Source organism: Oncorhynchus mykiss, chromosome 20, assembly GCF_057628025.1.
Source record: "Oncorhynchus mykiss isolate SJ-2025 chromosome 20, ASM5762802v1, whole genome shotgun sequence".
Taxonomy (NCBI): domain Eukaryota; kingdom Metazoa; phylum Chordata; class Actinopteri; order Salmoniformes; family Salmonidae; genus Oncorhynchus; species Oncorhynchus mykiss.
In genome coordinates, this window is record NC_143041.1 from 36581018 (window position 1) to 36607584 (window position 26567).

The 26567-nt window shown below is 44.0% G+C and overlaps 1 protein-coding gene across 4 annotated transcripts in view; it reads right to left on the bottom strand.

Annotated features, from left to right (window-relative positions):
• The window catches only part of map3k4 (mitogen-activated protein kinase kinase kinase 4), an 86260-nt gene that overhangs the window by 17381 nt on the left and 42312 nt on the right, over positions 1-26567 (bottom strand). For 2 of the 4 annotated variants that reach the window (XM_021576410.3, XM_036956193.2), the window contains exons 2-23: positions 26289-26497; positions 21620-22209; positions 20843-21502; positions 19804-20325; positions 17169-17432; positions 16740-16892; positions 13619-13776; positions 13348-13464; positions 11734-11833; positions 11413-11496; positions 10915-11199; positions 10493-10642; positions 9660-9821; positions 8677-8889; positions 8503-8581; positions 8139-8232; positions 3613-3756; positions 1724-1824; positions 1330-1413; positions 882-1073; positions 569-639; positions 225-341 (exon numbers count right to left, since the gene is read on the bottom strand). In XM_021576410.3, the coding sequence (XP_021432085.3) occupies positions 225-341; positions 569-639; positions 882-1073; positions 1330-1413; positions 1724-1824; positions 3613-3756; positions 8139-8232; positions 8503-8581; positions 8677-8889; positions 9660-9821; positions 10493-10642; positions 10915-11199; positions 11413-11496; positions 11734-11833; positions 13348-13464; positions 13619-13776; positions 16740-16892; positions 17169-17432; positions 19804-20325; positions 20843-21502; positions 21620-22209; positions 26289-26497 (4549 nt within the window). The remainder of the gene's footprint in view (positions 1-224; positions 342-568; positions 640-881; positions 1074-1329; positions 1414-1723; positions 1825-3612; positions 3757-8138; positions 8233-8502; positions 8582-8676; positions 8890-9659; positions 9822-10492; positions 10643-10914; positions 11200-11412; positions 11497-11733; positions 11834-13347; positions 13465-13618; positions 13777-16739; positions 16893-17168; positions 17433-19803; positions 20326-20842; positions 21503-21619; positions 22210-26288; positions 26498-26567) is intronic. The other 2 variants (XM_036956192.2, XM_090212999.1) reach the window with 1 other exon arrangement.

Consider the following 26567-nt stretch of genomic DNA (forward strand, 5'->3'; position numbering starts at 1 on the left):
CGGTAAACAGTGCCGCGAAACTAGGAGCACTAGAGACGGTCTGTGGCTGGCAAACATGAGTCATTTCCTCCGAGCCATCATGCCAGATATTTTATTACATGACTATTTTCGTAAAAACATTTACTCGCCATTGTGGCAGATAGCCTTCTGAGATTTACTCGCCAAACAGAAAATCTACCCACAGTTGGTGATTGGCGGGTGTTTAATTTCAACCCTGCTCTTACCCGATGCAGCTCAACACCAAAGTAGCGGACCAGGTTGGGGTGTTTGATGCCCTCAAAGATCTTCAGCTCATCTGCTGTCTCCTTTATTGTCTTATGGTCGTTCGGCTGGAACCGGATCTGATCAGGAAAATAAACATTCAAAAAAATATAGTCAAATGTATGAAGAATGTTGATAGGCTTTGAATGGATGTTAATTGGCGGCGAAGTAAAATAAACATTACCTTCAATTCAGGGCCTTCTCCTTTAATAATAAATAAAGGTAAGCCCGCACATGTTATATGCTGCTAGACTCTTGCACCAACATTCATAACACTACAAAAGCCTTTGAGGTCATGGCCACCTACCTCCTTCATAGCCATCAGTTCTCCAGTATCCACATTGATGCAGGTGTACACCTTGCCATACTGGCCCTCGCCTGTAGAGGGAGACAAGTCACAGGCGATCAAACACCATGGGTGTGACATAAACGAGGGCCTACTCCAGGGAAAATTGGAAATGGCAACATATTCCCTTTATGGTGCATAACTGTTGGCTAGGGCCTCATAGGCAATACAGAGGATAGGGTTTCATTCAGGGGAGACAGGTTCAGTTGAGGCTCTGGCTAAAAGTAGTGCACTATAAAGGGAATAGGGAGCCAATGGGGTGTACAGTACATACCTATCTTGTTGCCCCTCTGCCACTTGAAGGTGACCTTGCGGAGGCCAACGTGCATGACGTTGTCATAAGACTTGGGGGTGTGGCACACCTGGCCAATGATGTTCCTCTGCTTCATGACTGCGTAGCGGTTGTCCTCGAAGGAGCGTATGGAGCGACGTACAGCTTCCATGGGACTCTGCCTGGCTGCCGTGTCTGAGGGATATAGAAGACCGTGTTAGGAATGGAGAGACACAGAAACAGACCAGGACACTTTCTCAATTGTCTTAGGGTAAAGGTGGGGAATGGGAATTGCATAGAACAGACCCACTCTATACTCTATTCTGGAGCAGTTTAGAGGTTAAGTGCCTTAATCAAGGGCACAATGGCAGGAGATTGCACCTAGCAGTCATCCCGACACAACTTTTGGTTTGAACTTGCAACCCCTCTCTACCCCCCTCATCATTCTCACCTTTTGATTGACTGATGAAGGTGCGGAGCTCCCAGCTTCTCCTGGCCGTGCTGCTGGGGTCTCCTCCCTTAGGATAGGAGGGTTCTGATGTGTGGGAGTGAGTGAGAGCGAGGAGATTACACAAGACAAGCAGTAAGATGGGAGCCATGTCAAGTTAGAAAAACCATACACAGGTTAAGTGACTACTCCTACTTTCCAATCCAGATACATTTTATTTCATCCGTGTTCAGCCGTACAGACTGAATTATGCTATTTGGTATTTTATTAGGATCTCCATTAGCATGAAACATGACATAATACAGAACATTAATAGACAAGAACAGCTCAAGGACAGAAGTACATCAATTATGCAGAATGCAGTTACATTAAGACAATACTTTAAACAACTCTATACCTTCCCTGTCATCAGTGGGACTGGAGTGTCGGCTCAGAGACTTGAACTGCAGCTCGGCCGCTACAGACGACAGCCTGTCATTCTCGTGGAGGTTGGCCCCTCTGCACAGGGAGAGGCAAGCGCAGTGCAATTTAACTAGGATCAACTACAAAGAAATCAATATACCTGAGTTGTCAGGCATCAGAGGGGTATACTACAAAGCAGAATCAATTAAGTTAAGTTCATAAAAAAAAAGTTAAGCTTAGATGCGTTTGTTGAATCAATTAAACATTAAACCATGCCCATTTCAAGCTTATCTTACAAAAACAGTAAAAGTTGTATGAGAATATTTAGGCAAGTTGAACCCCTAACTCCTTGATCCTGGTTTGAAGTACAGCCCTCCGGTCCCAGATTAGGCTGGTTCCAGATCAGTTAGTGCCTCCTATGGTTATTGTGATGCCATGATAGTGGCGCGACTGCTCAACCAGATCTGGGACCAGTGGTCAACCAATATCAGTCCCCCCAAAAATGTAAAGTCTTCTTAATGAAGATAGTCCTCTCGCTTTCAGAGGGATGTTTGTGATTATTGAGCTGGCGGAACATGACATACATACAGCTCATAATAATGTCCAGAATAGAGTGAATGAAATGGCATGAAACACATGGAAACCAAGTATTTGATACCATTCCAGAGATTCCTCTCCAGACATTACCACAAGGCCATCCTCCCCAACTAAGGTGCCACCAACCTCCTGTGTTCTACATCCAAACCTCTCAACCCCACCACCTTAGAAATAGAACCCTAGATGATATGTCTTTGATGTGCCCATCAAAGCTGACCTTCATACTAAAGGTTTAAAAGATCAAACACAGACAGGTCAGATGTCAGAACGCATGCTTTCATCCCAATACGACTGACACCAAACGAGACAAATATTATGAAGAGCGAGCCATCAGATGCTTAGAGCAAGGCCACACTATTAATATGGATTAATAGCAGAGTAACTCTCACACTGCAGGTTGATGTTTATTGTCATGAGTGTCATCCTAGAGGCAGAACTGAGCAATTTCCCCTTAGGCCAGCTGCAATGTCAAAATGGTCTACAGTGTAAAAATCCATTAACAAAAAAAAAAGTGCTTTGTCTTAATTTAAGGTCAGCAGTGTTGTTAAGTGTAGGGTTAAAAACTGATTGGATGACTTTTGGGCTGTGCCAGCTAGTGACCACTGCAGAGCTGCCTCCAGAACAAGATTCATGAAAAAAAAACACTAACCTGATCTCGCCCTCTTTTCTCCTCTCCATGAGGAGGTAGCTAGCATGCTGTTGTGTTTCCATCTCTCACACTATGAGAGTTGGAGAAAATGTGTATTGTGTTGTGTGACACTGGCTAGGTGGACAAAACAAAAGGTCTCTCCACATCCGCAGACTGCATTCAGCGTTAGGTAACACATTTGAGTGAAGTATCCCTTTAAAGGATGGCCCTTATAAAAAAAAGTGTAGTTTTCATATTGTGTTAAATAGCAGTCTTTTCAAATCAATGCAGATTTCTGTCATAGGCAAAACAAAATGGCCAAAGCCAATACATCTGGATGAGCATGCAGAACATGCTACTCAAGGTTCGCTCCAAACAGAGACGGCATGACAGGGGTGCAGGGTAAACCACAGGGAGCATGACCACCTGAACCTCCGGTGGAATATTTTGGAAGTGGGATATGGGATATCAGCCTGCTGCTGGGGTGCCCTGGGTTGACAGTGGGTGGTCCTTACAGAGAACCCGGTTGGAGGATTCCCCGCTTGCTTATTCCCTCATGATTCCGGGATCCTACAAACAGGTTTTCTGGAAAAACCTGGGCACATTTGCAACCCTAGTAGTACTTGGTAAGTACTGAAACTTAGGGGGGGTGGGGCTACCTGACGTCATTGGGGGTGGACCCAGGTGCTTTGGATGGGCAGTGTTCCCCGGGGGCAGGGCCTGGGGCCTGAGGGGCGGGGACTGGGCGGGGGCCGGTAGGTAGACACAGCTGGGTCCGTAGGTCGCAGGGGAGACTCCTAGAGCTGTGGTGGTGACAAAAACACACTGAGGATCTCTGGGGAGCGCCTTGGAGATGAGGGTTTGTGTCAGATACAGGGGCACTCATTCTCAACACAAATGCACACACACAAGCAATCACACACTCACTCGGTGTAATACCCTTTCTAGCGAATAGGAATGAGCATTTGACATTTTTTTAACTGTACGAATAGTCGCAGGATTTTTTTTCTTCAAGTTCTCAATAAAACAAAATATACATATATGTATTTTTATAACACAAAGCCCGCACTGGAAAGAAATGTGCTTCCTATGCCAACAGTGCAAGACAATGCCTAATTTAGCATAACCATTACAGATAGCTAAATTGCACGATATACAGTGCCTTCAGAAAGTATTCACACCCCTTAACTTTTTCCACATTTTGTTGTGTTACAAATTGGGATAAAAATTCATTTAATTCTTCTTTACAATCCACAACACATTTTATTTAACTAGGCAAGTCAGTTAGGAACAAATCCTTATTTACAATGACAGCCGATTGAGCGCCGCCTTATAGGACTACCGATTGCGGCCGGTTGTGACACAGCCTGGGAACGAACCAGAGTCTGTAGTGATGCTTCTAGCACTGCATATTTACCCATTATTATTTTCTTTAACTCTTCAAGCTCTGTCAAGTTGATAAGTCTATTACTGCTAGACAGCCATTTCAAAATCTTGCCATGGATGTTCAAGCTGATTTAAGTCAAAACTAACTCGGCCAATCGGGAACATTCAATGTTGTCTTGGTAAGCAACTCCAGTGTATATTTGGCCTTGAGTTTTAGGTTATTGTCCTGCTGAAAGGTGAATGTGTCTCCCAGTGTCTGCTGGAAAGCAGACAAACAGGTTTTTTGCTTAGCTCTATTACATTGCTTTTTGTCAGCCCAAAACCCTCCCTAGTCCTTGACGATGAAGAGCATATCCATAACATGATGCAGCCACCACCATGCTTGAAAATATGAAGTGGTCCTCAGTGATGGTAGATTTTCCCCAAACATAACACTATTCGGGACAAAAAGTACAATTTTGCCAGTATTACTTTAGCGTACTCTGTGCAGAGTTCCTCTCTGCTCTAGGTTAGTATTGTGGAGTAACTACAACAGTCATCCATCTTCAGTTTTCTCCTATCACAGTGATTAAACAGAGTTTGGAAGGAGGCCTGTATAGTGATTGGGTGTATTGATACAGCAGCCAAAGTGTAATTAATAACTTCTCCATGCTCAAAAGGGATATTCAGTGACTGCTTTTATTTTTTACCCATCTACCAATAGGTGCCCTTCTTTGTGAGGCATTGGAAAACCTCTATGGTCTTTCTGGTTGAATATGTGCTTGAAATTCACTACTCGACTATGGAACTATACATATAATTGTATGTGTGGGGTACAGAGACAGGGTAATCATTCAAATCTGGTTAACCACTATAATTGCATACAGAGTTCATGCAACTTGTGACTTAAGCAAATTTTTACTCCTGAACGTATTTAAGCTTGTAATAACAAAGGGGTTGAATACTTACTGACTCAAAACATTTCAGCATTAAAATATATTAATTGGTACAAATTTCTTAAAACAAAATTTCCCTATGTGGTATTGTGTGTAGAATAGAGGCACAAAATGTGGAAAAAGTCTAGGGGTGACTAATTCAGTCAAGCAAGTGCCATTTAAGATTCAATTATTGAAACGAATATCAACTGGTTGTATCATGGAACACAATCTGCATGAACGTATGAACCTTTTTGTTCATTTAGCTCTTATTTCCCCGAGCCCTTATCAGGCAAGACACCAAATTTACAGTAAAAAAACATGTAATAAAATAAATTGTAAAAAACGTTTGCCGCTTTGAAGTGATGTGCATCTTGCATCTGGAATAGTTATTCCCAAAGGAGAGATCATTTGAAACGGTTCTCAAATGGCCAGAATCATTTTTTTATGATGAATTACGAGTAGGCCTGGGCTTACCGATTCTGATGAAAACATGCTCTGTCTTTATCAAACAAATGTTTTTGTGTCTTTTCACTGTGGAACCTGTGTAGATTTAGGGGGTTATAGCCTAGGCTAGCCAACTCTAAATGGCACCAGCAATTCACAAAGTAGCCTTAAGCGGTAAAAAGGGACAATTACTCCAGAACTGCAGCTCGTTGATGGAACATATTTTCCTACTTCAATCAACCAGTCCATTTTGCATTTGTTGATAAAAACTGTTGTCATTTGGCAAGGAAAGTAGCTTGTGTATCCCATCATTTACATACGTTTTTAATACACCTTTATTTCTGGAGGCCTAACGGGAGCTTGTGTATCCCATCATTTACATACGTTTTTAATACACCTTTATTTCTGGAGGCCTAACGGGAGCTTGTGTATCCCATCATTTATAGACATTTATTTCTGTAGGCCTAACGGGAGCTTGTGTATCCCATCATTTATAGACATTTATTTCTGTAGGCCTAACGGGAGCTTGTGTATCCCATCATTTATAGACATTTATTTCTGGAGGCCTAACGGGAGCTTGTGTATCCCATCATTTATAGACATTTATTTCTGTAGGCCTAACGGGAGCTTGTGTATCCCATCATTTATAGACATTTATTTCTGTAGGCCTAACGGGAGCGTGTGTATCCCATCATTTATAGACATTTATTTCTGGAGGCCTAACGGGAGCTTGTGTATCCCATCATTTATAGACATTTATTTCTGGAGGCCTAACGGGAGCTTGTGTATCCCATCATTTATAGACATTTATTTCTGGAGGCCTAACAGGAGCTTGTGTATCCCATCATTTATAGACATTTATTTCTGGAGGCCTAACAGGAGCTTGTGTATCCCATCATTTATAGACATTTATTTCTGGAGGCCTAACGGGAGCTTGTGTATCCCATCATTTATAGACATTTATTTCTGTAGGCCTAACGGGAGCTTGTGTATCCCATCATTTATAGACATTTATTTCTGGAGGCCTAACGGGAGCTTGTGTATCCCATCATTTATAGACATTTATTTCTGGAGGCCTAACGGGAGCGTGTGTATCCCATCATTTATAGACATTTATTTCTGGAGGCCTAACGGGAGCTTGTGTATCCCATCATTTATAGACATTTATTTCTGTAGGCCTAACGGGAGCGTGTGTATCCCATCATTTATAGACATTTATTTCTGGAGGCCTAACGGGAGCTTGTGTATCCCATCATTTATAGACATTTATTTCTGGAGGCCTAACGGGAGCTTGTGTATCCCATCATTTATAGACATTTATTTCTGGAGGCCTAACGGGAGCGTGTGTATCCCATCATTTATAGACATTTATTTCTGTAGGCCTAACGGGAGCGTGTGTATCCCATCATTTATAGACATTTATTTCTGGAGGCCTAACGGGAGCTTGTGTATCCCATCATTTATAGACATTTATTTCTGTAGGCCTAACGGGAGCTTGTGTATCCCATCATTTATAGACATTTATTTCTGGAGGCCTAACGGGAGCTTGTGTATCCCATCATTTATAGACATTTATTTCTGGAGGCCTAACAGGAGCTTGTGTATCCCATCATTTATAGACATTTATTTCTGGAGGCCTAACGGGAGCTTGTGTATCCCATCATTTATAGACATTTATTTCTGTAGGCCTAACGGGAGCGTGTGTATCCCATCATTTATAGACATTTATTTCTGTAGGCCTAACAGGAGCTTGTGTATCCCATCATTTATAGACATTTATTTCTGGAGGCCTAACGGGAGCGTGTGTATCCCATCATTTATAGACATTTATTTCTGTAGGCTTAACGGGAGCTTGTGTATCCCATCATTTATAGACATTTATTTCTGTAGGCCTAACGGGAGCGTGTGTGTGCACTCAGCATGCATGTGTATAGAGAGTGGACAGAACGCAATTGAGTGAAAGAAAGAGGGAGAAAAGGGACTATAGGGAGAAGAACGGTATGATGCTTGGCTTGGTTTCTTTTTTGTTGTGCCCCTTCAAATGCACATTTACAAATGGAACAAAGCAAATGAACGTGGTCTTCAAGACAAAATCTATTTTTTAGGGGGGGGGGGTTTCACTTCACTTGCCCTTTCAAGCAGCCACAAAGCACGTTCCACCAAATAGTTTTACAGTATTTGAAAAAAATTACATCCCTGTTTAAAGATCAAGCTTTGACGTCTGTTCAACCACTTGAGTCCTCAATTACTCATGTCCACCCCTACTAGCCAAATGTGTTACAAGTTACACAACACACACACACATTTAAAAGCCATCAATTACTGTACAAGAGCAGAGAACATGCAGGAAAACATACTGTACATACATTATAAAACAATATTATAATAGGTGGTAAATGGTTCTTAGTGCTTCACTGTAACCATGAACTTCCACCGACCTGAAGCCCTCTGCATTGGGGATGAACAGGTGGGGGTTGGGGGGGTCGCTATGGCAACGAGGGACCTTCACTGGTCGAGGACTGTTCCTGGGGGCTGAGTGGAGAACAGAGAAAGGGTCAACAAGGCCAAGCTATCCGACTAAATCCATACTTCAGTTCTATTTCTACACAGACATGTTTACCACTTAGACCTAACAGAAGCTTAAATCTAAAGCCACTTACAGAACAGTGAGTACACATTTTTTGTTATGTGCATGTGATCCCTGCTTAGATTGAACCCACAACCTTGGCATTGCTAGTTTCACACTCTTACCAACTGAGCCACACAGGACCACATATTTGCTCAGATGAGCCAGGGTCTTACCTAGGTACAAGCCACTGACTGGGCTGTGAGGCTTCCCGATCACATGACCAATGCACTCATTCATCAGAGCTTGCAAATTCTGCAGAGGGAATGATTTCCATAATCACAATACCATTCCACAAAATACAAAATCAATCAATAAAGTAATCAATCAAAGAAGTAGTATGGTTTTACCAGGAAGTCGTCCTCTGGTAAAGCAGAGATGAAGGCAGGTTCAATGGCTTGGAGGAAATCAAAGCCTTGAGTGGCCCAGCGGGGTCTGGTTCCCCGGCCACTTTCACACTTGGTGAGGACGTAATTCATCCACTTCCTGGCGAAGGCGATATAGCATTCCCCAATCCGCTGACGGAACTCCCCCGACATCAGACGCACCACCTCCTTGTGGTACTACGGAAAACAAAATTATATTTAAAGGTGCTCTTCACTTGACCAGTATAACATCTACATCAGAAAAGGAGAACCACGACACTCTTCCTCGTGGTGCTACTGTGAGGAACAATATTATGGCAGTCTGTTGGACACTGGTTTCGGTGTTAGACTGGTCAGACAAAAACGCAAGGAGGACTAAGCCACTCTTGCTATTACCAATTTTGGTGGCATGCTCAATAGAACGGATTGTATTTCATTGTCTGCCTTCCTCAGTAAAGTTGACATTAGTCTAACCAGATATCTGCTGACTGTTAACCCCAGTTTACAGCTTCCCACTGTACTACCACAACCCTCCAAGACAGAACATTTATCAGTTGCAACACTGTGTAGAAAGACAACTTTACAATCATTCCCATAAACAATTTAATTATTTTTCCATACTTTTTACAACACTAGGGGTACTGAGGAAATATTTATATTGCAGGCCTAAAGCAAGACTCCAAAGGCCGACCTAAAGTAACCCCCTCCACCCCCATGTGGCCACCAGTCACCTATAGTTGCATCATGGCCGACTAATATAACCAATATCGCTAGTTGGCCCACTGCTCCCCTCCACCCCCCTACAGCCACCATTGACACCTAACCCCTGCAGACCTCGAAGGCAAAGTTATATCCCTTGATCCTGGCTTTTCTCTAGTACTGCTGCAACCTGGCCGACATTGATATCGCTAGGTAACATCCTTATCATACTGCCCACCCCCAACGACCCAGAACCCTTGAGCTCTAACCTCGAAGGCGAAGTTGTATCCCTGGATCATGGCCTCTCTGTAGTACTGCTGCAGCGTGGCTGACTCAGATTCCTCCACCTCGGCCTCAAACTCTGACGTGAACATGAACTCCACCCGGTCAATGGCCGTGTTGATCTTTCTACAGAGCTGTAAGGCTTCGTTCTGTGGGGGGGAGGGGGGAGAGACAAGCGAGTGAAGAAGAGGGAATGAGAGAGCAAGAGGAAGAGATAAAGACGGAGATAGTGAGTGTCTGTGTGTGTGTGTGTGGGGGTCTCGACTCCCTCTCCAAGTAAAGAAGAAAGAAACCCTTTGAGGGCAGCTTCAACCACAGCCTTGCCACACAGGAAAAGCCTTATTGAGAAGAGAGGAAGCGAACAGCTTTTGAAACCAGGCCTCCAATGTGAGGAAGTATATGAGACAACATCAGTCATGGGCATGACTTTTGGTTTCACAGCAGTATAAACATGACATTTGTGCAAAGTAAATGTGGTATTGGAACTGACCCTGTATTTTGCTTCTTACTTCCTTGTGCTCTTATTTCTATTTCTCGTGTGTTTTAATTCTACCTTGAATTACTTGTAATGCTACACTGTTAATGATCACTGCATTGTTGGGTTTGGAGCATGCATGAAATGCATTTCACTGTACTTGTGACATTAAAAACATGACATTTGAAGTCATCTTGTGCACTGCACCCTCTGCACCTGGGCCCAATAGCAGCTCAATTAACTTGGGCTTAATAGTGGATCATCTACAGTAAATTAATTGTAATTCAGGGAAACTTAGAGCATTTACAGTAAATGATCAGAGTGAATAAATATAGTGGATGGTACCTTGAGTTGCTCCAGGGAGCGGGCGATGAGGGGCTGGCTGGAGGTTTGCTCCCTGCTTAGGGTGAGCAGCTCGTCCATACTTTGCTGGAAGGCCTTACGCTGGGCCACAAGGTGGGCTGACTGCATCACTATCAGGAGCAGGTTCTCCACCTGAGGAGAAAGAGAGTCAGGACGGAAATACATGCTAATTCTGCCATTAGCATCATGTGTGCTCCTCGTAAAAACATAGTACAGCATCTAGCAACCTTATCAAGAGGCTGAGGCACTTGGTGGTAAGTGTCTTGGTTAAGGTTTTGAGATGACAGTTGGCGGGACCAGGGTTTGAGTCCTGGTCTGGCTACCCTCACATTCACTGCAATATCTAGCTCTTCAAAATACACAAAGGAAGAGTATCACTTGGATTAACTACATTTCCCACCCACCTTCATGGCCCGTAGTGTGTCCACAGTCTCCATCTGAGGCACCAGTTTGACCAGCTTCCCATCCCAGTGCCACTGAACCCCGGCCTGGCCTGCCCCCCCAGGCGGGTCCCCTGCTCCATGCTTGCTCATCAGCAGGTAGGCCTCGTCCTCTGCCATCATCTCGTCGGGCTCCTTACTGCAATCCTTACCGGCTGCTGCGTTTAGAAGCTGCAGGATGAGGTCACGCTGGTGCATCAAGGCACATGGGACAAACACCTCCAGCTCCTCCAGCCCTGGGATCTGGACCTGCAGACAGACAGTCACAGACTGGTTAGCTTGTTCATCCATCAAAGAGGAAGGGAAATTCCCATTTAATTGAAAACACAATGAAGAACATTGGAGTTGGATTTTCACTTTAGTTCCTGAATGGATATTGACCATGGGTTGAATACATGGGGAGGAAAGAGAAGAAAACTAGCACGGAGAGTGATAAGGAACTAAATGTGTCATTAGAAGCACCTTGACATAATTTCTCTCCTTGAGAGCCTCCAGGAGGCATGGCACCCCACTGGTAATGCTGAAATCAGCAGCAATCTCCAGGTCCTGCAGAGAAAGAGAGGGGCACGGAGAGAGGGGCACAGATAGAGGTCAGAGCACTCTGAACACCCAATTATTTTATTTTGATACTTCCTATATTTAACCTGGGAAGTCACATTGAGATAGATATCTATTTTTCAAGTGAGCCCTGACCAAGAAGCTACATACATTTAGTAACTTACAAAATACAATATTTCCCAAATAAAAATGAACAGGAGGCAAACTGGGGGCAGCGTCTCTCACCTTACGGAGCATTTTGGCAAATCCCAGAGCTTTGGATGCCCTCTCTCTAGCCTCGTGGAACAGCTCCTTAAGTGACCGGCTCGTCTCAATTACCGAACGGCTAGAACGACAAAAAAACTGCTTAACATGAGCCTCTTACAGCAAGATTACTTTATTTTCCCAACAGCGGGAATTTCATTTGGTAAACACATTGAAAACCACATACTGGTGCAGTTGGAAAGTATTCAAACCCCTAGACTTTCTCCTCGTTGTCACGTTACGGCTTTATTATCAAATTAATTAAATAAAAACGTTAAATCCTCAAACTTCACACAATACCCCATAATGACATTTTTGCAAATGTATTAAAAATAAAAACAGAAATATCACATTTAAGTATTTAGACCCTTTGGTAGTGATTACAGCCTCGACTCTTCTTGAGTATGACGCTACAAGCTTGGCACACCTGTATTTGGGCAGTTTCTCACATTCTTCTCTGCAGATCCTCTCAAGCTCTGTCAGGTTGGATGGGGAGCATCGCTGCACAGCTTTATTCAGGTCTCTCCAGAGATGGGTTCAAGTCCAGGCTCTGGCTGGGCCATTCAGCGACTACTTGTCGTCATTCACTCCTGCATTGTCTTGGCTGTGTGCTTAGGGTCATTGTCCTGTTGGAAGGTGAACCTTCTCCCCAGTCTGAGGTCCTGAGTGCTCTGGAACAGGTTTTCATCAAAGCTCTCTCTGTACCTTTCTCCGTTCATCTTTCCCTCAATCCTAGTCTCCTAGTCCCTGCCGCTGAAAAACATTCCCACAGCATGATGCTACCACCACGCTTCACCGTATGGATGGTGCCAGGTTTCCTCCAGACGTGACGCTTGGCATTCAAGCCAAAGAGTTCAATCTTGGTTTTGTCAGACCAGAATATCTTGTTTCTCATGGTCTGAGAGTCTTTAGGTGCCTTTTGGCAAACACCAAGTGGGCTGTCAAGTGCCTTTTACTGAGGAGTGGCTTCTGTCTGGCCACTCTACCATAAAGGCCTGATTGGTGGAGTGCTGCAGAGATGGTTGTCTTTCTGTAATGTTCTCCCATCTCCACAGAGGAACTCTGTCAGTGACCATTGGGTTCTTGGTCATGTCTCCCCTAATTGCTCAGTTTGCCTGGGCGGCCAGTTTTAGGAAGAGTCTTGGTGGTTCCAAACAACTTCTATTTAAGAATGATGGAGGCCACTGTGTTCTTGGAGATCCTCAATGCTGCAGACATTTTTCGTTACCCTTTCCCAGATCTGTGCGTGGACACAATCCTGTCAACTGTGGGATGTTATATAGACAGGTGTGTGCCTTTCCAAATCATGTCCAATCAATTGAATTTAACAAGGGTCCTCCAATCAAGTTGTATAAATGTCAAGGATGACCAATGGAAACAGGATGCACCGGAGTTCAATTTCAAGTATCATAACAAAGGGTCTGAATACATAAGTAAATAAGGTATGTTATTCATTTTCAATAAATTCACAAAAAATCTAAAAACATGTTTCTTTGTCATTAAAGGGTATTGTGTAACGTAACTAAATGTGGAAAAAGTCCAGGGGTCTGAATACTTTCCAAATGTACTGTATGTGAAACATAAAACAAGACATACCGGATCTCATCTGAGACTGTACTGTCGTCGGCACTTTCCCAGAATTCATCCCCACTCTTCTGCAGGCCCGTGTCCAGGAAGTCCCCTGTGGACTTGAGTAGCATCCCAGCAATGTCACTGTGAGAGAGAAGAGGAAGGGAATATTTAGCTAAGTGGCGCTAACTAAATACAATGTGGAAGAGGGAGTGAGTTGGATGCTCCCAAGGAGAATAGACACTTAAAATTAGATGGAGAAACAATGAATCAATGAACAAAAAAAACAAACACTTACCAGAAGAGTTTCCCAGACTGAGCCTCCCCTCGTCTGATGTAGGGAGTGATGACCTTGGAGAAGTTCCACTCCTCCTCTAGAAGGTTCTTCAGGCTGTGTGAGGCCTGGGGAAGCTGCTGCAGCATCTGGATCCAGCTGTGCATGTAGTCAAAGTACACCTGCAGACAGAGAGAGGAGAGATATCTCTACTGATTAAACAGGTAGGTGTGCAGCAGGGTTTTCATTAGCCGGTAACAGCAGGATTTTGGCTGATAAAAAAAAATGAATAGCTGATAAATAAAATTGCCGCCAGCCAGTCGATGTAAATACATTTGTCCGGTCATGCTTATCGGTGTATAGGTTCATTTACAACATTTTGTGGAATTAAATTGGCCAGTGTTATTATGGGTCTTATTTATCATACGAGCACAGCATATAGATATGGAGCCTAGAATGAGCGGAACATCTGTCAGACAGCAGCAGAGCTGTTGCTACAGTTATGTGAAACATGCTTTTATAAGCCCAATCATTACACAACCATTTTAAATGCAAGCACCTGTTCATTTTTTGGGGATGTCCACGATTAAAGAGCTACTATTTTTATTTCTCAACTGGTAATTGAAGCACACTTCCCATTAACCATTCAAGTGCTTAGGCAACGGAAGACAAGCTTCAGTTTGTTTGCAATCCGAACTTTTAACTTCCTATTATGAGGCATGTTTCACTTTTCTTCAAAGTAGCCTAACCAAAATACAACTAAAGACTTACATATGCCATTAAAACCAGTAGCCTCTCCCATGCTCTTCGTTTTCAAATCAACTTTCTTTCACTGTCCAGTAGCCAAAAGTCCACAATCCTAGCCATATCAGTAATACATACCAGTTGTTACATCTTTAGATCTCCCCTCGTTCTAAATTTCAAAAATATATTTTCATCTCCGTCACATGAAACCGCTTGCATGTGCGTTGCGCTTTTGACAACGGTGTTTTGCAACTAATTGCATTAAGGAACAAACATTTGCGTGTAGCCTACTGCCATGTGTGCATTGCTGCGCTTATAGTGTTAAGAAAAAATAGTTGATCAACATTTAAGCTTAACATTCTGATCTGTTGCATCAGCCTTAATGATTTAAAACTTGTTTTGGGATGTACTGGTTGAATGAATTTGGGATCTATCACCTCACAACTGCCCCAGAGTCTGTTCGGAATAGGCAATGTATTTTTTGCACAAAATAACAAGCTGACCAATAGAATAGGTCAACTTTCCTACTATGGGGATAGTGGATTGAAATAGACTAGTGATTTTTGCTGTCCGTTATTAGTCTTGTTTCTGAAGAAAAGTAACTGTGGACAGTTATTCCAACATCGTTCAAGTGTGCATCAGAATTTGGTCAGGAGGATGCACACCGTTGCATGTGTTCTGTTAAGTTGAATTACCATAACATAAGTGATTTCTATCATTCTGATCACCGTGGCTGGACACCCTAGTCAGGTTATGCATATGGGTCGGTAAAGTTCTCAAATGTCAGGTAAATTAAAAGGCTGCTGGTCAAATGTCCGGCTCCACATTTTCCTAACGGAAACCTGGTGCGCATGTAGTCAAAGTACACCTGTAGACAAAGGGATGAATGTACAGTGATCAACCAGCAGGTAAGTGGATATGTTGCCTACTTACAGGTGTACAGTGTTATTCATTGCATGGCTGCATGCAGCAGGTAGTTTCCTCTCCAGTTTGAGACCGTGCCAAGTCATTTGATAAGCAAATCAAGTTCCTAAATGTATGCCCTGACAATTGCTTTGCATGGTTTTTCCACAGTATGATTGCCACCGGTCTGTGATACCACCACCATTATCCTAACACAAATTCCTCCTTTAATATATACCATCCTTCCTATGGCATTGTGTGGTATTGCTTCCTATTTGTCAGCAGATGGCAGAGATACTGGGGAATACCTTCATCCTCATTGCTGTCATTCTGATTGTATTAGCCTCACTGCAGGGCAGGGTTGTGATATTCCTAAAGTAAAGCCTGTTTTTCTGCAGCAGCTGAGTGGTGGCAGAAGGTAGTAGACTAGACTTTGACCCTGACAGTGCTGTGGTGGTGACCCTTTTTAGAATTCAGGAACATTGTGTTTTCTTCGGCTTTTATCACCCACTACCGGCCGTCTGTCCAAGGAGACAGACCGCGAGGAAAGGAAACGCTGCAGCCTAAACTCCTGAGAAATAATCAGTGATTGACTGATGCCAATTCCTACCACACCTCTGGCTGCCATGTGCTGATTCAGCTTGGTGGTTGCTGGTTAAAGCTCTCTCACCCCAGAGATAAGCGCACACTGTTCTCAAGCAGATTTACCAGGTGCTAGTATAACCCCAAGCCTGGGTCCTGGCCAGGCACCCAGAGACACAAGCCACTTCCCTACAGTACGCCTCTAGTCTTAACCCACACACTCAGGTTGAGTAGGACGCAGCCTCTAACTTCACCCTGGTGAAAGGATGATGTAAAAGTTGTGCTCTGAGACTTTAGTAACCTCTGGGGTAATCTACACCCGACAGACAATCGTGACCTCGGTAACCTCTGGGGTAATCTACACCCGACAGACAATCGTGACCTCGGTAACCTCTGGGGTAATCTACACCCGAGAGACAATCGTGACCTCGGTAACCTCTGGGGTAATCTACACCCGACAGACAATAGTGACCTTGGTAACCTTGTGGGTAATCTACACCCGACAGACAATAGTGACCTCGGTAACCTCGTGGGTAATCTACACCCGACAGACAATAGTGACCTCGGTAACCTCGTGGGGAATCTACACCCGACAGACAAGTGACCTCGGTAACCTCGTGGGGAATCTACACCCGACAAAGAAGCTAAGTTGCAGAAAAGAGTCTCTGCGCGATGGACACACTTAAATCAAAACATTTCAGTGGTTTAGGGTAGTTTCCCAACACATCTACTACAGATTAGTACTCCCTAGTTTGTTTTACCACCAGCATCTGGGGAGGTCCTCTTCAAACTTGTCTATGTTATGTAGCAGTGATAATGCATTTGAGACCTGTCATAAGCATGTATGACTCACTTATAACTTTTGTGGAAAGAGGAATTTTGCAACCCTAATCCTGACTCAGTAGGTCTGTCTTACCACCAGCATTTTGTGGAGGTCCTCCTCGAATTCGTCTATGTTGGCATTGGTCTGGAGTCCCTGGGGGTCTGTGACCACCCCCCTCAGCATGTACTGGTAATACTGCTTCATCAGGAGACCACCTTTCAACACCTCCTTACATTCACGCACCAACTACAGGACAGATGGAGACAGAGGTTAGCATGGGCATCAACTGACATGTAGCCTACCTTACTGAGCCAAACCGAGCTGTACTAGGCTGGACTGGTTATGCAGCCACCACTGTGCTTTAAAGGACAATGTGAAAAGAACATATCTGGGCCAGCGCAGTGCGGTTCAGGTCAGCCCTACAGTGTGAATCAGGCAATAGAGATGATCATCGCTATTCACCTCTCCTATTCAGAATGAGCAAGGCAGAGTGGGAGAAACAGAGAAAGTGTGCCTGCTGACCTGTTTGATGCTGAGCAGTGATGGCTCCCCTGCAGGCCTCTGTTCCAGTCTCAGCTTAAGGCACTCGTGTATCACGTTCAGCAGGACGCGGCACAGGACCAGGAAGGCAGGTCGGAATGAGGGCAGATCCATGTCCAACAGCTCCTCCCAGGAAACTTGGTCCGCCCCCAGCTCTGGGCCCCCGGGAGTGCTGCAGGAGGACAGGTGGCGGGACAGCTCCGGTAGGTAGTCACTGTACAGCATGGGGTCTGGGAAGTCCGTGAACTAGAGAAACAGACATGTTAGCATGTCTAAACTAAAACGTGAGAGGGACAGCTCCAGTAGGTAGTCACTGAACAGCATGGGGTCTGGGAAGTCCGTGAACTAGAGAAACAGACACAGACATGTTAGCATGTCTAAACTAAAGCATGAGAGGGACAGCTCCAGTAGGTAGTCACTGTACAGCATGTGGTCTGGGAAGTCAGTGAACTAGAGAAAGACATGTTAGCATGTCTAAACTAAAACGTGAGAGGGACAGCTCCAGTAGGTAGTCACTGTACAGCATGTGGTCTGGGAAGTCAGTGAACTAGCTGGGAAGACGAACATACAACAAAAAAACTAACACAGAATACACAGACAGGTTAGCATGTCGGCAAACTACAGAGGGCTGAGCAAAGTGAGGATAGTGTAATGCAGAGTTTTCAAAACTTCTGCTTCAGTATTAAACTGGTTAACTGGTCAATTCAACTGGTCATCTGTGAGGTAAAAAGTCAAAATATTCCTGAAAAGAGCAGTGTAGATTCCTAGCTAAATATCTTTCTGTTTACAAGTTGAGTATGCTGTGAACGTTTTTTTTCAGCCAGCACACTGATGTTGGTTTCACAGATAAATGACACCCTCAGCGAGGGGAAGAGGGGCCCCAGGGATGGTGACTCAGCCATCCTGTATGTATATGGGTGGTTGTGTGTGCACACTGGGTCTCTACACATGACCACAGCTGAGAGAGCACTGAGATAGTCTAACACATGGACTAGTCAGTTGGGCTCTGAAATGGCACATTATCGGCAAAGCACCCTGCAGTACAGTGGCTGCTTAGTTGGAAATCAATTGAACTAATTATATGTGAATGAGGTTCATTTGTGAAGAAAAAAATATAATGATTTGCATTCATATTTGCTTTGCCAAAACGTGTCTAGCTTTCAACTCGACAGAAAGCAAACATGAACAAGCTCCATTAAGCCCAATTAAAAATCCACCAGGGATTCATGATTAAAATGCATATAGGCCTGTACAATCCAATTAACCATGGTTATTTTCAAGGTGCATAACATGTATCAAGTACAAGCACTTCCCTCTCATTTCGCAACCTCACAATAGCCACAGTGCAGCTCTGCGAACACAATATCCAAAAACAGAGCCAGGGCAAGCTAAGCTGAACAAGGTGGACTAGTTATGCATCCACCATAGTTGCTGGAACCGGGATGGAAAAGACAGTGAAAACAACATCTCTGAGCCTGCACTGTATGGTTTGGTTGGGCATGAATGTGAAAGGGGTTTTCAAACCTCTGCAAGGGGACCCCCAGACATATCACAATATTGTTGTAGCCTTTAACTAGCTAACATGATTCACCTTATCAAGGGCTTGATGATTTGTTAAGATGATTCAAGTGTGCTAGCTCTGGAATAGATCAAATACATGGAATGGCTGTGGACTCAGCGGAGTGGTTTGAAAACCCCGGCCATATTGGACAAATGAGAGAGACTAGACACACAGCAATCTAAGCTCTCATGTGAATTCATGACAACCTTTCGACCACTCAGGTCTTCTTCGGATCTCAAAACATAGTGGAAGTTGTCATGTCAACAATTAACCACATAGGACAGCGTTTGTCATGTCAAAAAGTAATTCTGCATTTTTCACAACAAAAAAAAAGACAACACATAAGAAATATCTTGTAGATACGCAGATTTAAAATGCTTCTCATTGTAATTTCTGCTCAGCATCAGACTAATTCTGTGCTTCAGTTGCACTTCTCCACTCAGATGAGAATTCATGAACAGGCATTCTATCAGCAGACAGAGCTCTGACTGATGTGTAGCTACGTTTCTCCTGTACTTCTCAGTGTGGCCAGCCTAGTTCTCTGGTAAAATACCAGATTAACTTCAAGCAAAACATCAGGAAATGTAGCTGGCTACATTCTTTCTATGATAAACAGACATAGGATGGCCGTTTCTGCAAAAAAGACCTTGCTTTTTCATTCTAAGCTCATTTACTTGTGGCTGCTAGCCGAATAGTGTTGCATTTCTGTTGTCATCGGATGTTTTCTGCTGAATGTGACGCACCAAGGTATTTTCTGTGAAAGAAAACTACAATTGCAGATCCCTGATCGTTCTATTGAAGCAAAAAAAACACGACTTTCAATATAAAATGCAGATGAAAGATTTTTGCAGATTTTTTGAAAGTCTGTTATTTGAGTCAGCTGTGCAGTGCTAGGGCAAAACGTGCACCCATTGGGGTCAACAGGACAGTTTGAGAAATACGGACATATGACAATGCGCAGAATCTCTCCCTCTAATTTCCTTTTTATCATTTGAAATACATCACCTGCTCAAAGACATTTCTCCTATATAAAACCATATGACAGCACTCTCTTACCTCCTGTGCAGGCGTGTGGCTGAGCAGGGCTGCCCGGGACCTCTGGAGGGAGGGGTCCATCAGCTTGTGTAGTCTCAGAATCAGTTTCCTCAGACCCATCTGTTTCAAGGCCTTATCTACGAATGGTCTGAAGATGGCTGTAGGGCAGTTCATCCCTCCTGTCCCTGTGCCCTCCGATACCACCTCCATAGTCCCTGTCCCATCCTCAGATAGTAGTAACTGGGCAAATTTAGGAGTCAAACAGGGGGAGAGTTCATCTTCTCCCGGCTCAGTTGTTGTTTCACCCCCTCTGGGCTCACCAGATTCCCCCTCCTCCCCCACTAGGTCCCTGTCCTCTCCGTCGCTGTCACCGGCAGTGAAGGTTGCCGTGGAGTCATTCTCCTCGTCTTCTTCATCCTCGTCTTCCTCGTCGTTGCCACGGGAACAGCGTGGCGAGGGGATCTCGAAGACGGGCCAGCCGATACGGGAAAGGTCCCTGAGGCCGAGGACAGTTGCCATAACACGAAGTTTCTGGTTCAGATCCTAAGTGAAAATATAATACATATGCCATTTTGTAGATGCTTTCATACAAAGCGACTTACATTTTCGTATTGGTTGGCCCAGCAGGATCCTAGTGTTGCAAACGCAGTGTACTACCAACTAAGCAAGCCAGGAACACAGAAAATAGTTCATTGTTTTTCTAGTGAGAGGACATCATTTCTCCATGTATTGGCTCTCTACTAGGGTTGCAAAGGGTTGGAAACTTTCCGGGAAATTTAAAAAGTTTCCACCTCTGAATATTCCCCAAAACGTGCAACCTTAATTATTTAAGTTATTACATTTTTAGTTATTTATTTGAATGTACTTCTTAAGCTCTTTTGACATCAGCGGTTGTCACAAAAAAAGGTAATGTCAGCTTTTTTGCTGACCCCAAAGTGCTATATTTATAAAGCTTACTGTGAGTGCTTACTGCGCTTTTCTATGCATTCTGTCACTTTACCGCCCCTCTCCTGTTATTGTGAACGCGTGTAAAACCTCAGTCAATCAATCCGGTCCCTACCTGTGTGATGTTGAGCCAGAGACAGAGTGCCTGCACCCTGCCCTGGAAGTCCCTGGCCGCGTACTTCTCATAGTCCTTCTGGAGGGTCTGCAGTGACGGGTACAAAGCCTCTACTGACTCCAGCAGCTCCATCACCCGTTTGACCTGCTCGAAGGCCAGCCGCTGGCGCTGGAGGTGCTCCCTGCACCCCGCCCCGGAGCCCAGGGGCGCCGCTGCGTCTACTGCCGAGGAGGGGCAGGCGCTGAAGCCCCATGGGTCAACTGAAGCAAAGTGATTTTGGTTCGTCTCTGGGGCTCCAACAGCAGCAGGCTGGTTAAAATCCCTCTCCTCCCCAGAAACAGTCTCTGAGGCCTGGGTTGGAGACCTCTGTTTGGGACCCTGGTCTGGGCCTCCACAGCAAGGCTCTGTTAACACTAGTGTCCTCTGGGCTCCCTGGCCGGGAGATGCCCCTGATCCAACCATACCTGGTCGTCCTACACACACCCCCAGGGTCAGTTGTCCCAGGCCCACGGTGCTGGGGCTCAGGCTGTGGTAATTGACCTTAAAGTGGAGCACCTTGTTGATGATGTCTGGGATTGCTTGTCGAGCCGTGAACAGGAACAGATCCTGGTCGTTGACGGAGCGTCTCGCGTGCCACGCCTGGAGCTCCAGCCACACCACCTGGAGAGATGGAGGAAGGGATGAGAGCGAGAGTCAGGACACATAAAAGTGCAATACACGATATACAACACCAGAAGATAGCATTAATAATCAATTCATAAGTCAATCCATAGCTACCTCGTTGTTCTGGCCCATGAAAGCGGAGTTCTCCAGACCTCGCTGCTCCTTCTCCTTCTTCTTGGACGACATGGAAGTCAGCTTCAATAACAACCTCAGCGTCTCAAAGAACTTGAGTCTATCTGCAGGGCAGTCTGTCCTTGAGGTCTGGCGGTGGGTGCGGTGGGCCATGGGGTGGGGGATAGTGACAGGGAGCTTGCTGCTGCCACACCCCAGCGATAGGTAGGGTTTCCTGGGGTCCATGTTCAGGGCTGAGCCTCCACCAAAGGGGCTGGAGGTCTTGGAGAGCGGGTCCAGCATGAAGGAACCTTCAAAGGTCTTCTTGTGGTCTCTCTCGCTGGAACGCAGGGTGGTGCGTTGTCTTTTACCCTGCTTATAGTTGTGTTGGTGCTCCTCGGTTGCTTTGTTTACGTTTATTTGGATCCCCTCAGAAGGGTCGGTCTGTTTCTTACTCAACTTGTAGTTATGTTGCTCAGCCTCTGGGGGGTCCTTCTCTCGGTCTCGCTCAGCCCCCTCTCTAGGCCTGTAGGGGTTAGGCTCACTCTCTCTCTGGGGCTGGGATGGACTGGAGGGGGCTGGCTGATTGTCTACTGAGATACAGAAAGAGAAAAATCTATACTTATTCTAACCAATAACAGAACCTTTACCCCTCCAAGAAAATATACATGCTGTGGTTACTTTACTCACTGCTACTTGCTCATTCCAAACACCAGCCACTATGGTGGTTTGTATTTGTATGTATTAAGGATCCCCATTAGCTGCTGCCAAGGAATAGAGTTAGTTCCATGTAGCCATGGTTCTACATATTACTGTGCGCTTCCCAATGTCCGTTCTTGACTTGGGGATTGTGAAGAGACCTCTGGTGGCATGTCTTATGGGGTATGCATGGGTGTCCGAGCTGTGTGCTACTTGTTTAAAAACAGACACCTCTGCGCATTCAGCATGTCAACACTTTTCACAAAAACAAGTAACACTAACCCAGCACTAACCACTAAGCACTAAGCTACCTTCCACCCAATGCTTTTAGTTAGAAGTATTTAGGACTAACTTATATCTTGCCACCCATTCTGAAACAGCAGCTCTGCGTTAACCGTCCCGGTGATTTTAATAGCTGACGTGTATAGTGTTGAGTCCTAAGCATACACACTGGCTTTATTCAAGGCCATTGGCGTGTCATTAGTAAATATTATTTTAAAAAACTTATAAATGTTTTTTTTTTAAAGGGCCTAGACAGCTGCCCTGGGGAATTCCTGATTCTAATTGGATGCTTCCATTATTTATTTGTCCACATTTATTTTTCCAGCAGCGGACTATGATTGATGTCAAAAGCCACACTGAAGTCTAACAAAAACAGCTCCTACAATCTTATAATCAATTTCTCACAGCCAATCAGTCATTTGTGTAAGTGCTGTGCTTGATGAATGTCCTTCCCTAGAAGCATGCTGAAAGTCTTGTCAATTTGTATAGGGTAAAATAGCAAATGTATCTGGTCAACCCACACACTTTCCTCAAAAGCTTACTAAAAGGGTTGGTAGCAGGCTGATTGGTTGGCTATTTGAGCCAGTAAAGGGGGCTTGACTATTCTTAGGTAGGGGAATGACTTTTGCTTCCCTCCAGGCCTGAGGGCACACACCATCTAGTAGGCTTAGACTGAAGGTAAGGCAAATAGGAGTGGCAATATTGTCCGCTATTATCCTCTGTCATTTTCCATCCAAGTGGTCAGACCCCAGTGACTTGTCATTGTAGATAATATTTTTTTTTTTAAATCACCTCTACAAAATTAGTGGATGTCTTTCATAATTTGGTCAGATATACTTCAATGTGTACAGTCAGTGTTAATTTACAATAAAAATAAAAAAGTAGTTGGCAATATCAGTGGGTTTTATGATGAATGAGCCATCTGGTTCAATGAATGATGGAACTGAGTTTGCCTTTTTGCTCTAATTTTAATTTAAGCTTTTTACTAGCGTTCTTTATATAATGTTTATATCACCGTTTATACGGTCATTTTCTTATTAGTAAGTGGAATAAGCAATTTCATAAATGTATCAAGTGCAGCATCTGGTCGCTCCTCATTACACACCAACAAATATTCTTTAGAGTTACATTAACGTGTTTATATCTTTGTGCATGCTTTAGGGTTGATTGAGATTTCTTTGAGCAACGCGCACCTTTTGTAACATGATACCCTCACCGGTCCATGTGTTTCTAGACCCTCAAATAGCAACATACACAAAGGGCCGATGCAGTGATATCCTTCTTGTTGTCATCCATTTGGTAAAGCAAAGAAGAATCACATTTAAAACATCACCAATGTTAGCTAATTTCAATGAAAACCAATTGCATATTTGAAAAATAGCTACATGTAATGAAAGTTAAGGTTTGTTTTACATTACCTTGTTCTGTGCCTGCCAGTTGGCTTGCTAGCTAGCTATCGGACTAAAAATAGCTTCCCACATCTCCATGTGAAATAAGCAGATATATAATTACAGTTGAAGTCGGAAGTTCACATATACTTAGGTTGGAGTCATTAAACTAGTTTTTCAACCACTACACAAATTTCTTGTTAATTAACAAACTATAGTTTTGGCAAGTCGGTTAGGACATTACTTAGTGGATGACACATTTTTCAACAAATGTTTACAGACAGATTATTTCACAGTATCACAATTCCAGTGGGTCAGAAGTTTACATACACTAAATTGACTGCCTTTAAACAGCTTGTAAAATTTCAGATGATGTCATGGCTTTAGAAGCTTCTGATAGGCTAATTGTCATAATTTGAGTCAATTGGAGGTGTACCTGTGGATGTATTTCAAGGCCTACCTTCAAACTCAGTGACTCTTTGCTTGACATCATGGGAAAATCAAAAGAAATCAGCCAAGACCTCAGAAAAAAAATTGTAGACCTCCAGAAGTCTGGTTCATCCTTGGGAGCAATTTCCAAACGCCTGAAGGTACCACGTTCAGCTTTACAATAAATAGTACACAAGTATAATCACCATGTGACCACAGCCGTCATACCGCCCAGGAAGGAGACGAGTTCTGTCTCCTAGAGATGAACTTACTTTGGTGTGAAAAGTGCAAATCAATCCCAGAACAGCAGCAAAGGACCTTGTGAAGATGCTGGAGGAAACGGGTACAAAAGTATCTATATCCACAGTAAAACGAGTCCTATATCAACATAACCTGAAAAGCTGCGAAGCCAGGAAGAAGACACTGCTCCAAAATCACCATAAAAAAATAAATAATCCAGACTTCGGGTTGCAACTGCACATGGGGACTTTTTGGAAAAATGTCCTCTGGTCTGATGAAACAAAAATCAAACTGTTTGGCCATAATGACCATCGTTATGTTTGGAGGAGAAAGGGGAGGCTTGCAACCCGAAGAACACCATCCCAACCGTGAAGCATGGGGGTGACAGCATCATGTTGTGGGGGTGCTTTTCTGCAGGAGGGACTGGTGCACTTCACAAAATAAATGGCAAAATGATGTGGATATATTGAAGCAACATCTCAAGACAGTCAGCCAGAAAGTTAAAGTTAAGTTGCAAATGGGTCTTCCAAATGGACAATGACCCCAAGCATACTGCCAAAGTTGTGGCCAAATCGATTAAGAACAACAAAGTCAAGGTATTCGAGTGGCCATCACAAAGCCCTGACCTCAATTCTATAGAAAATGTGTAGGCAGAACTGAAAAAGCAGGTGAGAGCAAGGAGGCCTATAAACCTGACTCAGTTACACCAGCTCGGTCAGCAGGAATGGGAAGCTTGTGGAAAGTAACCTGAAACATTTGACGCAAGTTAAACAATTTAAAGGCAACGCTACCAAATACTAATTGAGTGTATGTAAACTTCTGACCCACTGGGAATGTGATGAAAGAAATCATTGCTGAAATCAATCACAACTATTATTCTGAAATTTCAAATTCTTAAAATAAAGTGGTGACCCTAACTGACCTAAAACGTTGCATTTTTACTAGGATTAAATGTCAGGAATTGTGAAAAACTGAGGTAAATGTATTTGGTTAAGGTGTATGTAAACTTCCGACTTCAACTGTAAATAATATGCCTTGGTAAATATAGTATTTTTACTTGCCAGTGTAATCTACAACATTATCCCAGTTTAATATGCTGCTTGAATGTATTAGTTCCATATCAGCTAAAAGTAGAATGTAATGTTTTGGTCGCGGAGAAGAAGCACATCTCGCAGTGGTTTTTACAAATAGCCAGGAATCACTAGTTATTCTAATGAAGTTACATTGTTATTTGAATAGTAGCTGAGATTATATTTGCTTATCAATGCAAGAGGCTACTTTGATGCATAGCCTATAGATCAAGGAACCAAGCAAGCTTCATTGCCAAAAAACAATGCCCCCACAGCTACTCAATGAATAATACAGCGCGTTACAATTTTCATGTGGCACAGGAGTATGTCGAATGTTGGAACGCACTACAAGGACCCACTTCTTTTGTGACAAAAACACTGCCCTCTGCAGGGTCCGTTTACGTAGGGTATAAATTGTCCTTAACGGGTAGATTGGGTTAATGTTCATCTGTCACGTTTATCTGCAAACAATGTGTTTACCTAACATGTTTATCACACGATACCCCTGTCCCCTCTACTCCGGACTCTGTGACCACTGCCTTCATCTTATCCCCCCCAACTTACTCTTGTTAGGAGAGTGTCCGACGGGGGAGCGTCCAGCCGACCTGGCCTGGCTGTTCTTCTGGTGTTTCCCCGACATGCGTTTCATCTGCCGGGAGGTGTAGGGGGGTGATGTGCCGTACAGAGCTTCCTCTTCCTCGCTGGGCTCGTACCAAAAGTCTTCCACCTCGCAGCTCTGATGCGCCGAACCATCTTTTGAGGGATTGACCTGCCTGTGGGAAAAGAGTAGGGTTATGTTTAGTGTGGATTCTATGGAAATCTAGTATCTGCAATGAAAAACAT